The sequence below is a fragment of the Stegostoma tigrinum genome, chromosome 4 (genome assembly GCF_030684315.1).
Source record: "Stegostoma tigrinum isolate sSteTig4 chromosome 4, sSteTig4.hap1, whole genome shotgun sequence".
In the NCBI taxonomy this organism is placed as follows: domain Eukaryota; kingdom Metazoa; phylum Chordata; class Chondrichthyes; order Orectolobiformes; family Stegostomatidae; genus Stegostoma; species Stegostoma tigrinum.
The window spans coordinates 103,098,541-103,113,970 of NC_081357.1; the positions used below are offsets into that span (position 1 = coordinate 103,098,541).

At 38.7% G+C, this 15,430-nt stretch overlaps 1 protein-coding gene across 1 annotated transcript in view; it reads right to left on the reverse strand.

Moving 5' to 3' along the window:
* Positions 1 to 15,430, reverse strand: part of LOC125452488 (CUB and sushi domain-containing protein 1-like) — a 2,230,063-nt gene that overhangs the window by 394,348 nt on the left and 1,820,285 nt on the right. Inside the window, exon 28 of the mRNA XM_048530978.2 lies at positions 2,659 to 2,850. Coding sequence (XP_048386935.1) covers positions 2,659 to 2,850 — 192 coding nt within the window. The remainder of the gene's footprint in view (positions 1 to 2,658; positions 2,851 to 15,430) is intronic.

The following is a 15,430-nucleotide window of genomic DNA, read 5'->3' on the forward strand; positions in this document are numbered from 1 at the left end:
TGCTAATTCCTTCCAATCTCATCCACTCTAACACTCATCTGTTCAGTCATTCACTCAGACATCGCATTCATTCATGCTGAAAACAATGAAAAAAAGCGCTAGAGATCACAGAAGGTCAGGCAGTATCTTTGGAGAGAAAGCAGCCAACACTTTGAGTCTAGATGACTCCTCATCATCTAGATTTGAAATGATAGCTTGCTCTCTCTCTCTGGATGCTGCCCGACCTGGTGCGATCTCCAGCATTTTTTTAAAATTTTCAGTTCAGATTCCAGCATCTGCAGTAATTTGTTCCTTCTTTCCTTCATGTGTTCGTTCACAGGCTCATTCATTCAACCATTCACACCTTCGCCTATACACCTCATTCATTCACTACATTCACCTGTTCATGCATATGCTCATTCATTCAACTATGAATTCACACCACATATTCCATCAGTCATTCACCCACACATCTCTTTCATTCACCCATACACCTCACTCATTCATCCTTCTAGCCACTTGGACATCGATTCATTTAACTGCTTAAGGATACACTCATCCTCTCCATTTCCTTGTGCACATAACTAATGTACTCATTCATGTCCCTGCTGTAAAGCATTCACCTGCACTCTCATTCATTAACATAGTGAAAATCTTTACAAATGTCCTAAACCATTCATTGTCTCAGTCAACACTTATCAGAATACAGCAGCTAGAACTATAAAATAGGGTGTGTTGTACACTTATCAGAATACAGCAGCTAGAACTATAAAATAGGGTGTGTTGTAAATTTTGCCAATATGTTAGCATTAAGATTAAGCAGTTGGGTTTCAGGGTCTCCAAATTTATGAAGAATCCGACATTGGAAGACCTGGTCAGAAATATGGAATTCGATCACAATGCTGAGAAGTAGGATTGAGCAGCAATTCTCAGAATATTCAGGGTATCTATGCAGGGAAGCCGGTTTTCTCTTGCACTTTAGACAATGTTAGAGGAACAGTGATGATAACTACTGGGTCAGATTGCTTCTATACATCTGAGAGAAATGACAATAAAAAAAGACAATCAGGATTTAAAGGTGTGATATTTAAACTTCAGAGATAGCTGGATTCAAGCGATGTGAAGTGTTAAAAAAATGTAGACCTCAAATCTGACCCCAGATCAACTCCAATTTCGGGTTTTTAGAGGGAGTAAGCGAGCATTCCACTGTCAGAAGGTAGCTTAGTCAATAAAATCTCTTGAGTTATGTGCCTACTTATTGACAGGACTTGTTTTCACGTCAGTCTGTCTAGGTTTCCTGGAACTGAGGATTGTCAAAGGTAAAATCTATTTGGATAAGAGCTGAATTCACGGCTTAAGTACATTTATAGCAGGTTGAGTAGTGCTTCAGGTTTTTTATGCCTCAGCCCAACAAGCAAACCCCTTTACATACTTCAAGATTGGTTGACAACCATCAAACTCATCATCTTTCCACTTCCAAGCAGGGATCTTACCAATGAAGCAGGTTGATAGGTGGGAGACAGATTTGGAAATTTTAAAGTACAAACTGTATTTTTTTCTTTCATGATGTCCAGGAAGCCAGTACTTCCTTGAACTCCGGTCCTCTCTGAGTACTGCCATTTGTTGCATGTCCAGACCTATGTGATCCACTTGAGAGGTGTCTGTAACTCAGTTAAAGAATAATGCATCAAAGCTCACCTTAGGTTGCTGACCTCAATTCACTGGGAATTTCAGAGAAGATTATCTTCACGGTTGGTGATTGACATGATAAGTTATTGAATAACTTGTCCCACAAAATTCCTGCACACATGCTGCACAGCATGATTTGCAGTCTGCCGACTTCAAATTTGTTTAAAATCCCAGAGGAACCAAACATGCCAGTTTATGAGTAGATCTAAGTGGTAATAAATCTCTTGCTTAGTTACACCGCAGAATAATGGAGTTATAAGAGGATCCCTGATATTAAAAAGCACATATGGGGCTTTAAATAACCATCAGAGCTCCATTTCTGGATCAAGGCTTTTGGTTGCCTGAAGAAAAAACCTCGCCAAATATAACTTAAAGTCCTTTGCAGTGAAATGCAGTTGACATATTGGCGCTGAAATTAAACTTTAGCAGAGAAACAAATATATCGTAACAGATTGACCATTCATTGAAGTCAATTGAAATGAGAATCAGGTCAAATTTTTAATTTCCAGCTGAACCACTGTGATGCTTTTATGGAATTAGATTTGTATCACCATCTCAAATAATTCAATCAATTGCTCAGTATACACAGCTCATATTTTAGTCATTGTTAAATAAATTCTTTGTCATGTTCAAGTAAAATTTGAGAGTGGGAGGAAATTCAAATTGAGAAACTCAACTTTGGGAGGCTGGGAGCAGGGTTAGGACATAATTGCTCACTAGCCAAGCTGAAACACAAAGAAAAACAAATGGGAACAGCATGACTGAATGCAGAGGCAAGTTAGACTTGCTCATGAGAGAGAGGAAAAGCACTCTGCACCCAGATGAAAACGCTGCGCATGTGGTTCACCTACATTTATGATCGATCATCATTAAATAATAAATTATAATAACTATAAAATAAATAATAATAATTAAATACTTTTTTCCTTTGTTAAACCAATTTGACTTGTAAAAATGAATGATTTACTTCATTCTTGTTCTGTGTTATACCTGTACATATTGGAGGATCAGGTTGCCAGAAGAATCTATTATCCACCTGCACACACATAATTTTAGCAGTTCCTTGCAACTGATAACCTGGATCACACTGAAAAGTCACTGTATCTCCAGGCTCTCTGCTGTCCCCACTCCGGGTTCCATTCTGCGGAATTCCAGCATCATTGCAGGTCGTGGCTGTTGAAGCTGTGTGAATAAAAAAGGTGCACTTTTATTTTGATGGAACAAATATAACAATGATGCTCTTCTTTTTTTTGACCTATATGTTAGTCTATTCTACAATGGCAAATTTGATCTTTAACTGTCCTCTGAAATCGATCCTTACCTGTGAACTGTTCATCTCTGAAATGGCCTTATAAAACATACTGCTACATATTACAGTTCAGTCAGGATGCATGAGTCCCCACGACAACATGCATTTTTACAGGCATGTGGTCAGGAGTTATGGATAGTGGTGGTTGAGACACTAATGTTCTTTTCAATACACATTTATCTATTTATCTGACTGTAATATTACTCCTTTTAATTTTATTTCTTATTTTTCTAACTTACATTATGAACCACATTATTTCTCTATTTTGCAGCTGGGACTTGTATCTAGGTACTTTGTATTTAAGATGGTGCCATGAGGGGTGATAGAGTAAACTTTCCACTGTACCTCTGTACTTGATGGCACAGGACAATAAACCTAATTCTAATTCTAATTCTAAATTCTTATTTGATATTGATAATTTTTAGGCAATTTATTTAACCATGTTTTGACACACTACTGGGACTGGAATTGGAACCCAGGTGCTTCCAAGGTAGGGTCACAAGAGTTCTTAAAATTCTAGTTCTATGAGATGTTTTCTGATTATCAATTATATAAACCCGGGTGAGTTTACTTAACTTTCATAGGCACTCAGGGAGGATGAGGTACTCTAAGAAGTTTTCAGATATTAGTTTGCCACTCAGTAACTACACAGATTTCAGCTTCTTACATGATGTTTTCTCATCCGAGTGGCCTGATGACTGGCCCCAGCAGAAGGACATTGCCTCTCAAGGTCTGAAAGTGACATTTTGATTTGATTCTTGATATATTGAGTTGTGAGACCAATTAGCCTCTGGGTTAGTTGGCTGGCATTTGAATTTGGATAAGGCAGGCTCAGAACCTGCCTCTTGTCCTAACCCGCAGTGTCACAGCAAGGCCTTTCCTTCGGGCAGGGAACTGAAGACGACGATGATGCTGAGTTACCTGATCACAGCATGTTCCAGGATAGACAGCATGCAGGATGTTCCATACACTTCTTAAACGGCTAAGAAAAATACTAACTCCACTTAGCACTAATCACTGGTGGGATCTTTATACATTTGGAGAGTCTAGAGAGGCAAAAGTTCAAACAATATACAAGACTGCAGAGCTTGCAACTTATAATACATGTACTTTACTTATAATACATAGTTAGTCAAGCATTTTACTCAATCTGTCTCCTTTCAGGACTCTTTTGAGCTGACAGAAACTCTTGCATCAAAGTTTAAGTGGCTGTTCAATGTTTCCCTTGTACCATCAAGTATATTGCCAAAGGCTAGAATTAGAAATAACCAGTCAACCTGGAACCTTTCTTCAACTGGTCACCTTTAACCATGGACCAAGCATTGTGAAGGATGTAAAGACTCATAGTTATACTGCCACACAGTAACAAATCACGCACAACTGTAACAAGGTGCACTGCAACCTGCTCTGGACAAAATTTGTGTGTTCCGTTCACTGACCATTATGTGTTTATTTGCAATGTAAGGGTTGCGTGTTTTCTTACTTATGATGTGTATCCAAATTAAATATCTTCAATGGCAATGCTTAATGAGTTTAAAAATAAATAACGTTATTTATTCTTACTTCCTTACTCCCTCAAATAACACCATGTTTCATTTATATTAAAAAGATTAGATGCAGTTAAATACAATGTATTTTTATAGCTTATAATTATATTGGCCTGTTTAATAACAGGTCTGTAATCTCTAGGATGAAGTTGATGCTTTAAAGCTGATGTGAGGATCTTGTAAAGCATAGGGTTCTCAGCAGGTCGTGAGGGCTCTTGTCATCACTTTTCTAGGAGGTCAGTTCTCAGGTGAACTTGAAATTGGAAAAAAAGTTGGAGAATCTGCCTGCCTCCTTTTGTCTTCAATTATGAGGTATTTCAAGTAATTATCTCAGCATGTTGATGGCTTGTAGCTAATTCAATGTTTTTAGCAGCTTTTTGCTGAATTAAAATCAGACAACATGGCAATGCACAATTTGCCTTTGTACAAAAACAAAGTACTTTATCCAATAATGAGGGAGACCATCAAAACACAATGTAAAGTTGATAGCATCTGTTCACATCCATCTTACACCCTGAATGTTGGTGCTTCCTCTTGTCCAGAGTGGAATCACGGGTCAGGTATTTTCAAATTTTATAGTTTTTTTGTGTTAAATCATCCTTAAATAAAAGAATGTCTGAATTCTCCTGTTGGCTATAAATGTCCATATTTACTTAAGTATTCACTTGAGACTTCGGCCTATCTGAAGCTTAAATGCCGAAGCTCCAACTTGAGTCCAGTTTTAAAAGCATTGACTGTAAGGTCACATTATACTGGGGATTGACACAGGCTGTAAAGTTAATTTTTTTGCGGGGAGCATATTAGGAGGTTACAAATGCAACTAATATTCTCACTAAACACTAAATCTTAAACTTCCTCTGAACAAATTATCAGCTGAGGCATGCTTTTCAAAAGAGTCGATGAATTATACTAATACAGGATAGACTGTTTGGACTCCTTTGAATTCCAACCAGATTGCTGAACACAGCTGTCAGGCTCTTTAAGACTAAACAAGTGCCAATTTCTGAATAAGTTATTTGTGTAAATTATTTGGATGAGAATATATAAAGCATGATGAGTAAGTTTGTGGATGAACACTGAAGTGGTGACATTGTAGACATTGGAAAAGGTTTTCTAGGATTACAAAGGCATCTTGATCAAATGGGTTAATGGGCTGAAAATGGCAGATCAAGTTCCATCTGGATAAATGTGAGGTATTGCATTTTGGCACAATAAAAAAGTGTAGGGCTTATATAATTATTAGTAGGGCCTTGGGTAGCTTTGTAAAACAGAGGGACCGAGCAGTGCAGGTACATAATTCTTTAAAGTTTGCATCACATAAAGACAGGATGGTTTAAAAGGCGTTTGGCACGCTTGCCTTCATTGCTCAGTCCTTTGAGGTTAGGACTCAGACATTATGTTGAGATTGTACAGGACACTGGGGAAGCCTTGTCTGGAATACTGTGTCCAGCTCTGGTCGCCCAGTTAAAAGAAGGATATTATGAAGCTAGAGTGGGTTCAGAAGAGATTTATCAGAATCTTGCCAGGTATGGAGGTTTTGAGTTATAAGGAAAGGCTGGATAGTCTGCGACGTTTTTCCACCAGAGTACAGGAGGTTGAGAGCTGACCTAACAGAGGTTTATTAAGTAATGAGAGGTATAGCTATAGTTGATGGTAGTTATCTTTTCCCTAAGATGGGGAATTTCTGGAAAAGGGGCCAAAGGAAAAACAAAACAAACAAGAGGCAAATACTTTTATACTGATGGTGGTTCACGTGTGGAATGGACTTTTCAATGAAGTGGTGGATGGAGGTACAATTACAATGTTTAAAAGACCTTTGGATAGATATATGAACGGGAAAGGTTTGGAGGAATATGGGCCAGGAGCAGGCAGATGGGACTAGTTTAGTTTAGGATTATGTTAAGCATGGACTGTTTGGATTGAAAGGTCTGTTTTCTAGAGTCGTGTCTGTATGACTCTCTGACTGTATGGCATCACTGACAAGAGACACAAGGCAATTTGTACCATCGTAACATATGGTAACAAATAAGGATTTTAATAATATTGGCAAGTTGAAGACCATGAGGGGAGAATTTGCTTGTGCCTTAGTTCTAAAGAATGACAGACAAGAGCTTTGGCCTGAGACCTGATACACCATGCTGCCAATTTTGATCATTTATGATGTGTACTTCTGGGGCAAAGCAGACAGCTACAATATTTGCCTTTCTGAAACAAAATACAGCATTGAAATAAATAGATGTTTTGCATGTCATGTTCCAATCCCAACAGACAGAAAACATTTATTTAAGGATATGTTTCACTTGCCTTGGTCTCAAACTTCCCTCCCAACCTCTCTGCCCCTCTGCCTCTCTTTCTTTTTTAAGGTAACTTACATCTTGAAACTTATATCTTCGGCCAAGCCTTAGGTTATGCGAATGAATACCTTCCTTTATGGGTTGGTGTCATGCTTTTTTTTAATAACATTCTTGTAAAGAACCTTGGGAATATTTTATTATATTTATGCAGCACCTTTATGGTGAGTGATTGTTGTTGGAGATTACAACATAGCAAACAAATCGCATTAGACATTATTAAATTATACATTAGGTCAAGAGTGCTGTTCTTTGTAGACGACTCCAACAAAATTATTTGCAGCTGTACTGCACAGTCAGAGGTGGTTTTGTTGTTGACAGAGGATGATGGACTGCCAGAGGTTGTGTACTATACTGATACTGAGGACATTGATAGAAGAAGGATGAGGTATCACAGGAAGCGGTGAGGAAGTGTTGGCCAAAGGCGGCTCATGCATAAAGAGAGTAGCTGTGAACTGAAATTACGCAGGCCCTAGCTGCTGGCTTGAGCCATTTGAGCTGGTTGAGCTCTGATGGATGGCATCGGGGCAAATCCTTATTTGCTGGAAGCATAATGAGGTTGCATTAAAGACGTTCTTGTGGTGAGCCAGTCGTGGAAAAGCACCAGCTCTCAGGTGAATCGAGAACCAACAAGAACAAAACACCACAGCTCAGAAAGATAAGGAAAAATGCTAAAAATGAAGGATTTCGGTGCATGATCAGTGAAAATTCCAGAGAACAACCTTTGCAAAGTTGTGGACGTCACTCATGGAAGTATGACGAGGGCCCCAAGACCTGGAAAATACACCTGACCAGTGTGAGCTTCTATTCTGGGGTATTAGCATATTTTTGCTGAATGTTCTGGGAATATCAAATCCAGGTGTGCACTTGGATTTTAGACTTACATGAATTACATGCCTGCTGTTAAGATTTTTCTCACCAAATGGTGTGAATTGTATATCTGTTTTATCTAAAGTAATAAAGATAGCAATTAGTTGATACAGGTTTGACTCTTGTTCTCTTTGTGCCAAGGCAATAACTGTTGTCGAGGGGGGTAGCTGAGCAACAGAGGCTAGGAAAGACGTTAGTATTCTGAAACTCAAATTTAGTAATCTGCTGATTACTCCTGGTTTTAGCTGCTCACTGTCATAGAACTAGTAAAATTGTACAGCTGAACATGTGGCTGGAGAAATGACACAGGAGGGAGGACTTTAGATGCAGGGGGCATTGGACCAGCTTCAGGTGTGTTGGATTTGAACATGGTTGGGACCAAAACTGTGTTATTGAGACAGATTAAAGCAGCCTGGTAAGTGAATGGCTATCTGAGTATGGAATTCAGAAGGTAGGTAAGCAAAGTTGCCCACGAAAGGATGAAAAACTTCAGAAGAGTGTGGAAGGCGCGACAATTCAAGGTTATAACATAGACATGGAAGCAATTTATCAGTGTTTAATATCTTCATAGCAGTTCTGAGAATCCCATGAATAAGGAAGTTGATTTGAGGATGTAAGTAAACACGTGGAAGTATGATTTCAAAGCTTTTACTGGCAAATGGCTGAAACAAAGCCCAGAATGGTAACTGAGCACCGTTGGCTACAGGGTGTTCAAAGGTGAAATGAAGAGCAAGATTTTAACATGGATTGATGAAACAGTTACAGCTGTAAGGAAAATGACATGCTAGAGGGCCAGCAAATTGAATTGTTTGAGTTGAACAAAGGAAGGGAAAGAAAGCAGAAATACATGATTGTGGACAACGGGCGCCAAAGTAGTCAATGAGATATAATCGGGTAAATATGAAGGCAAATTGCTCAGATGTGCAGAATCAACAGGACAGCAACAGCAGGTGATTTCCATTACCCTAACAGCAACAGATTTAAATTCACTGTAATAGGTTCAGAGACAGGCACAGTGTGCTTAAAATGCATTCAGCAGAACTTTCTTAGCCATTATGTAGCAGGTTGAAAAAGATTGTAAGAACAGAAGAAGTAGCAGCAGGATTAAGCCTTCCTGTCCATTGAGCCTGCTCTGTCATTCACTAAGATCATCACTGATCTGATGGAGTTCAGTGCGCAATTTCCTTGACTGATCCCATTAATCCTCTACTTCCTTTAAAGTCAATGACCTAGCCATGACTGTTCTCTAGGGAAGAGAATTTTAAACAATAATGATCCTCAGAGAAGAAATTACTTTTAAAGAGAAGCACCTTCATATTTTCAAACTGTGTCCCCAAGTTCGAGATTTAGTGAATGAAGCTACGCAGATGGAAATGACATTAGTTGGAAAATTTTTTTTTGTGTTCGTGATTCTTATAATAGTCAAGGAAAAGGCCTAAAGGTAGATCAGGACTAAAAGTTTCCATTTCTCAATTTTAAGTGTGTTGAGAAGTGATTTTGAAACAGTGAACGAGAAAGAGCTACCTGAAAGTAAAACAGCAGAGTAATGGGAGGCTTTTAAGGAAGAACTACAGAGAGTTCAGAATAAATACGTTCTCAAAAAAAAAGAATGCAAGTCCTAAATCTGCAATTCACAAATGACAACAAGTGAACGGAATTGAATAAGGTAGAAAAGAGATGTTAACGTCAGATACTGAAAACATATTTCTGTTCAAAGCCAAAAGGAGTGCGAGAAGAGTTATATAGCTTTTGACCAACATTTGCTATCGTCCAGTCTTCATTTAAATATCTCATCACTTAACCTTATTGTAACTATGTTTCATTGTTTATTTTCCCCTAGATAATCCTCATTAACCTCTCTACTCCTAAGTACAGATGCGATTGGTTTGATGCAACTGCAGGCTGGAATTCTTGAAGCATGAAAAATATTGTTAAAAGTGATGTTTTATATTTAGAACTGCTGACTTCTCACAAGGATTTTTTAGTCTATGGAACACATGACAACAAAAGCCAAGTTCTGAGGAAAGGTCACAAGATGCAAAATGTTAACTCTGATTTCTCTCCGTGGATGCTGCCAGACCTACTGATATTTTCCAGCAATGTTTGTTTTTGTTTCAAGTTATTTTGTTTCGTTAAGTTCCTATTCTTACACTTTCCACACACTTTAGTGGGTCTTCAAAGTGATGAATGTAAAGTAAAAAAATGAGCTATGTATTGTTTTTAGCTTAAGATTTACTCAAAAAATGTCTGAATGAATGAAAATTCTCAGCCACAAAGGATTGACTCGAGATTGTATGTACACTCGCTCTTAATGTGACAGCAGCCTTATGGTCCTCTGGATCTAAGGTGACTTAATATTTCTTTAACCTTTATCTCCCACGATAAGATCTTGCAAGTTTAAAATAATTAAAATGGAGGGAAATACACAATTAATGAAACAATTACACATCACAATGACAAATATCTGTCTGAGAGACAATGTCTTCCAAAAACATCTATACTTTAGCAAAAGCAATCATTACCGAGATGTTAAAATCTCACAAGGAAAGAGAGGCAGCCATTCCTTTTAATTACTATTCTTTCTGAAACAACAAAGAAAATCATCAAACTAATCAAGCACCTAAAATTGTTAAGTCTAAAGCAGAGCTAACTGGAACGAGAATCTGAAATTTTACCAAGAGCAAGTGCAAAGGGAGTTCACCACTGACAATGACGTCAGTATGTAACATCAAAATTATGTACGCAATGCAGTAACTAAGCAAAACTCCTTCAATAGTACCTTCCAAACCCACATCCTGCTCCAGCTAGGAAAACAAGGGCAGTAGATGCATGGGAACACCAGTTTGTGCAAATTTCCCTCCGAAACACATGTCATCTTGACTTAAAACCGTATCACCATTCTTTCAATGCTACTGTTTCAAAATTCGGAAACTGTCTTCCAAATAGCCCTATGCATGTGCCTCCACTCTAAGGACACAGGCAGGAAAATTAGACAGCTCATCACCATAGTCTCCAGTGCAATTTGTGAAGAGCAACATAGATTGGTACCAGCAATTCTCACATCGCATTCATGAATTAAATAAACTATCAGAGATGAATGAAGAACAATACTGGATTGAGCTGCAAATAAAAGCTGGGAAAAATCACAAAAGATTCTGCAGAACTTTAGCCTTATCACAGGAGATCACTAGAAACAATCTAGCTTATGTACATTCTCATTACATCGTGGGACAACACAACACAAAGAGTGGGCCAGACAGCAGATGCTAAGAATCAGTGCCAGCATTCATAAAAGGCTGACAGCACAAACAGTGCACCATAATGACTAAAGAATGCTACGTCTGTAAAATTATGGGTCTGTCCAGAAAATGTGGAGATATAGAACAATTTCAGAGAAACAAAAAAAGTGAATGCTGACCAAGAGTTATTATTGCAACAATACCAGCCATAAGAAAAAAAAAATAGCCAATGCAATCCAAGGGATAATGGGTGACCCATCAACTTGAGTCTGAAAGAGCTGTTCATGTCATTGGACACATAATTAATTTTAACTTATATACAAGGACATGCTTTACTGCCTTACCAGCTTGAATAACACGGCTGAGGAAACACAAGTTGCCACTGACAGGGAAGAAACTACTGGGCCAAAGTGGCATAACTCAAAATTAAAAGGCATTTTGCAAGCAACTCTGCAACACAAAAGATGTCAGAGAATGAGAGTGAGAGTGCATGTCATTCATAAATAGAATCCTCACTCAAGCTTGATCTCATCCTTCTTCAAAAGGTCAAAGAAATGGAACAGCACACAGCAAGTTCCATTGAGGCCAATATGAGAAATCTTTCACAGGATTTGGGAAATTTAATACAGAACATAGCATTAATATTAAAGAAAAAAACATTCAACATATATGGCTCAAAGTACCTAGGAAGATTGTACATACCTTAACAAATTGAGGAAATTACTAGGATGAACGTTCTTTCTTTGGTGACAAAACTAACCAGTGGTGTTTAGACATGGCTATTAGTCACAAATACAATGGTCCCATCAGAATGTGCAGTGACGTAATATGGCTCAACAAGGTAGTAGTGAAAGAAATTCACTCTATGTCCGCAATAGAAAAGAGTTTAACCAAACTTTCTAAAAAAAGAAGTTTCACCAAACTGAAACCAATGGCAAATTCCAAGGATTTAAAGGATTTGTATGCCACAAATTGGTATGTGGGGGAAAGTTAAGCAGAGAACCTGTGTTGTTTGAATGCCTTCAAACTTTAAGACTTGAAAGTTCACTTCTTGGGACACATTGTTGACAAAAATTGAGTAATTCCAAAGCCACAGAAAAAAACAATGTATGTTAAGCAGTTTCCCACTTCAAAATCAATTCTTAAGCTGTAAAGATTTTTAGAAATGACACGTTTTGCTTTAATGGACAACTATGGCTGAATCTTCAAGGCAGCTCTTTCTGAAAGTGCAAGGATGGTGTCAGAATCCATTTGAGGAAAATGCTTTCCGGAAAATCAATGTGTGCTGATGCAAACAGATGCCATAGCCCATGTCAATTTGTCCTTGATAATATCAAATGTCAGTCAAAGCATTATTTACATTTATGTTATTATAATCACTGAATTAGGTTCTTAGGAGTTGCAATCACCAACAGTCTGTCCTGGACCTCCCATGTAGGTGCAAAAGTCAAGAACGCACAACAACACATCTTCTTCCTCAGGAAGCTAAGGAAATTCAGCATGGAAATTGGGGTGACACTGTGGGTCAGTTGTTAGCACTGCTGCCTCACAGAGCCAGGGACCTGTGTTCAATTCCACCCTTGGGTGACTGTCTGTCTGGAGTTTGCATTTTCTCACCATGCTTGTGTGGTTTTCTCCGGGTGCTCTAGTTTCTTCTCACAGTCCAAAAATGTGTAGGCTAGGTGGATTGGCCATCGTGTTCAGAGCTGTGTACATTAGGGGGATGGGTCTGGTTTTTATGCTCTGAGGGTCGGTGTGGACACGTTGGTCCAAAGGGCTTGTTTCCACGCTGTAGGGATTCTATGAAATTCTCACCAACTTTTATAGATGCACCAGAGAGAGCATATTATCTAAATGGATCACGACTTAGCATGGCAACTACTCTGTCCAGGACCATAAGAAACTAAGAGGAGTTGTGAACACAGCCAAGTCCATCATGTAAGCCAACCATCTGTCCATTGACTCCATCTATACTTCTCGCAGCCTCGGATAGGCAATCAACATCAGCAATGATCCCTGGCACCCTGGTTATAATCTCTTCCAACCTCTTCCATTCAGCAGAAAATACAAAAGCTTAAACACACTCACAAACAGGGTCAAGAACAGCTTCTTCCCCACTGTTATTAGGCTTCTGAATGGATCTCTCAAATTTCAAATCTAGTGTGGACCTTGCTTTTGGTATACCTTCTTTGCAGTTGTAACTTTGAATTCCTTGCTCTGTTCTATCACTCAATGATCTTTGTTTAGTATGATCTGCCTGTACTCACACAAAACAAAACTTTTCACTGTACCGAGGTACACTTGACAATAATAAGTCAAATCAAATCACATAACTGTTCCTTCCTGTCTCTTATATTAATGATTGTAAATGGTTTATGGTGGAAGACTGTCAGCAGAGTTTGTTTCCAGGTGGTGGAATGCAACATCAAAGGAGAAACAATTCCCTTACGAAAGAATTGCAATGTGGATGTCAGAACAAGAAATCAAAATGTTCTATTCAGCCAAGGCACAGATTTGCTACAATCAGCAAGTCTGTAATTTGATTTAAATATGGCCTGATGTGATAAGATTAAAGCGTAGGGGCTTTTGAGCAGTTGTTAAGGTTATGAAAATGCATACTCCAGTATGAGAGATTAAAAAAAGTACTCTCAAGAAGATGGGCATTCGAATTACTGTTCTGTACTTTAACAAAGTCACACCTCATCTCATGGAGCAGTCTGCGATGTGTATATGCCATTAATGTCCATACTACGACACTTGGACTGGGAAGATCTCATGCATAGCTACGGATGCTTCAGCTTCAAGCATAGGAACAGTATTCTTTCAGAAGAAACTAGATGGGCTTCAGACACTGTTGTATTATGCCTCCACTGCATTGTCATGCACAGAGAAATGTTTTGCAGTTATTGGCTCTTATTCACCTGGATTTGTGAGAAGTTTTCAGATTGTATCCTTGATTTGCAAGTACTCATTGAGGCAGATCATCAACCTAAGGTCTCGCTATCTTATGGGAAATAGTAGCATGGATACTCCCAGAGTTATACAGATTCTGACTCAGCTTTCTGAGATTTACCTCTGTGCAGGCAAAGTACTAATAACTGCACTTGCAGTTTGAAAGTGATAGGTTAACAGCCTTACAATAAGCGATAAGGAATGTATTCGTGACACAGAATCATCCACTCAGCTCATCGTTGCCAGCAACACAAAATTTCTCAATCGAATATGACAGGAACAATAGAAGACCAGCAATGAGCTACAATGTGTTGGTATTTCATCAAAGATTTTCATTGAAGACAAAAACTCAGTGGGTTGGCTACAAAGATAAGCTTTGAGCTTCAACAGCAGTTTACAATTACAACTTGCCGGTGTTTAATAATCATTTACTAATCATTTGGTGCAGCAAGATATCTTAGACATGACGCACCAGGGAGATTTGGGGATTATAAAGTGCAGAGCAAAATCTCAATCATCAAAGAGGTGGCTGGGGATCTCAAAAGACTTTGAGGCTCTCAGAGCTGACTCAGAAACTTTTGCAATCCACAGGCCGAGCACTAAGAGCCGCTGATCTCAACTATTTTCCCAGTTGACCATGGGAACTAGTGACAAAAGGCTCGATCATATTTGATGGACAATCTTACTTCATTGCTTTTGATGATTTTCCACACTTGAATTGTGGTTAAAAAGCTGTAGACTATCACAACAGAGATCTTACACGAATATCCACTGCACATGGAGATAGAAAACTGACCACAGATTGCTGACAAATTTTTCAGCCAGCTTGGATTTGAACATGTAATAAACTCACTGACTTATATAATGTCAAACAGGGATCCCAAGCATGGGATCCTGCTGGTTAGATCCTTTTGAATAATGCGTTAAACTTCACACAGCCTTGTTAAGCCAATGGTCCACCCCACTCCAGTATGGCGTACTGCCATCAAACTCATTGATGGGTTCAAAACTGAAGACTATTCTCCCTGTCCTGCCAAAGATGAATCTGTGGGACTATAAGGATAAGAAGGAGCAGCTTACCAGGAGCAACAAGCTACCAACTGAAATAGATATCGCTGTGCATTGACAGTTGCCATACTTGGGTCAAGGTGAAAGGATATGGATCAGGGACTTTAAAAAGAATGGTATGATAATTCACGAGGCAGTGAATCAGCAGCAGTTGTGTCTTATCTGTACAATTGACCGAGTTATAATGAGGAATCGCAGTGTCCTTGTCTCATTACAGAACAACCGTAGAATCAAATAGTATGGAAATAGATCCTTTCGTCCAACTGGCCCATACCGACCATAATCCCAAAGTAAACGAGTCTCCACCTGTTGTCCCAAGTCTCTCCAAACTTTTTTATTCATACACTGACCTAAATGTCTTTTTAAAGTAACCGTACCCACACATGTTATGTTTCCTCAGAAAGTCATTTCGCATATGAACCACTC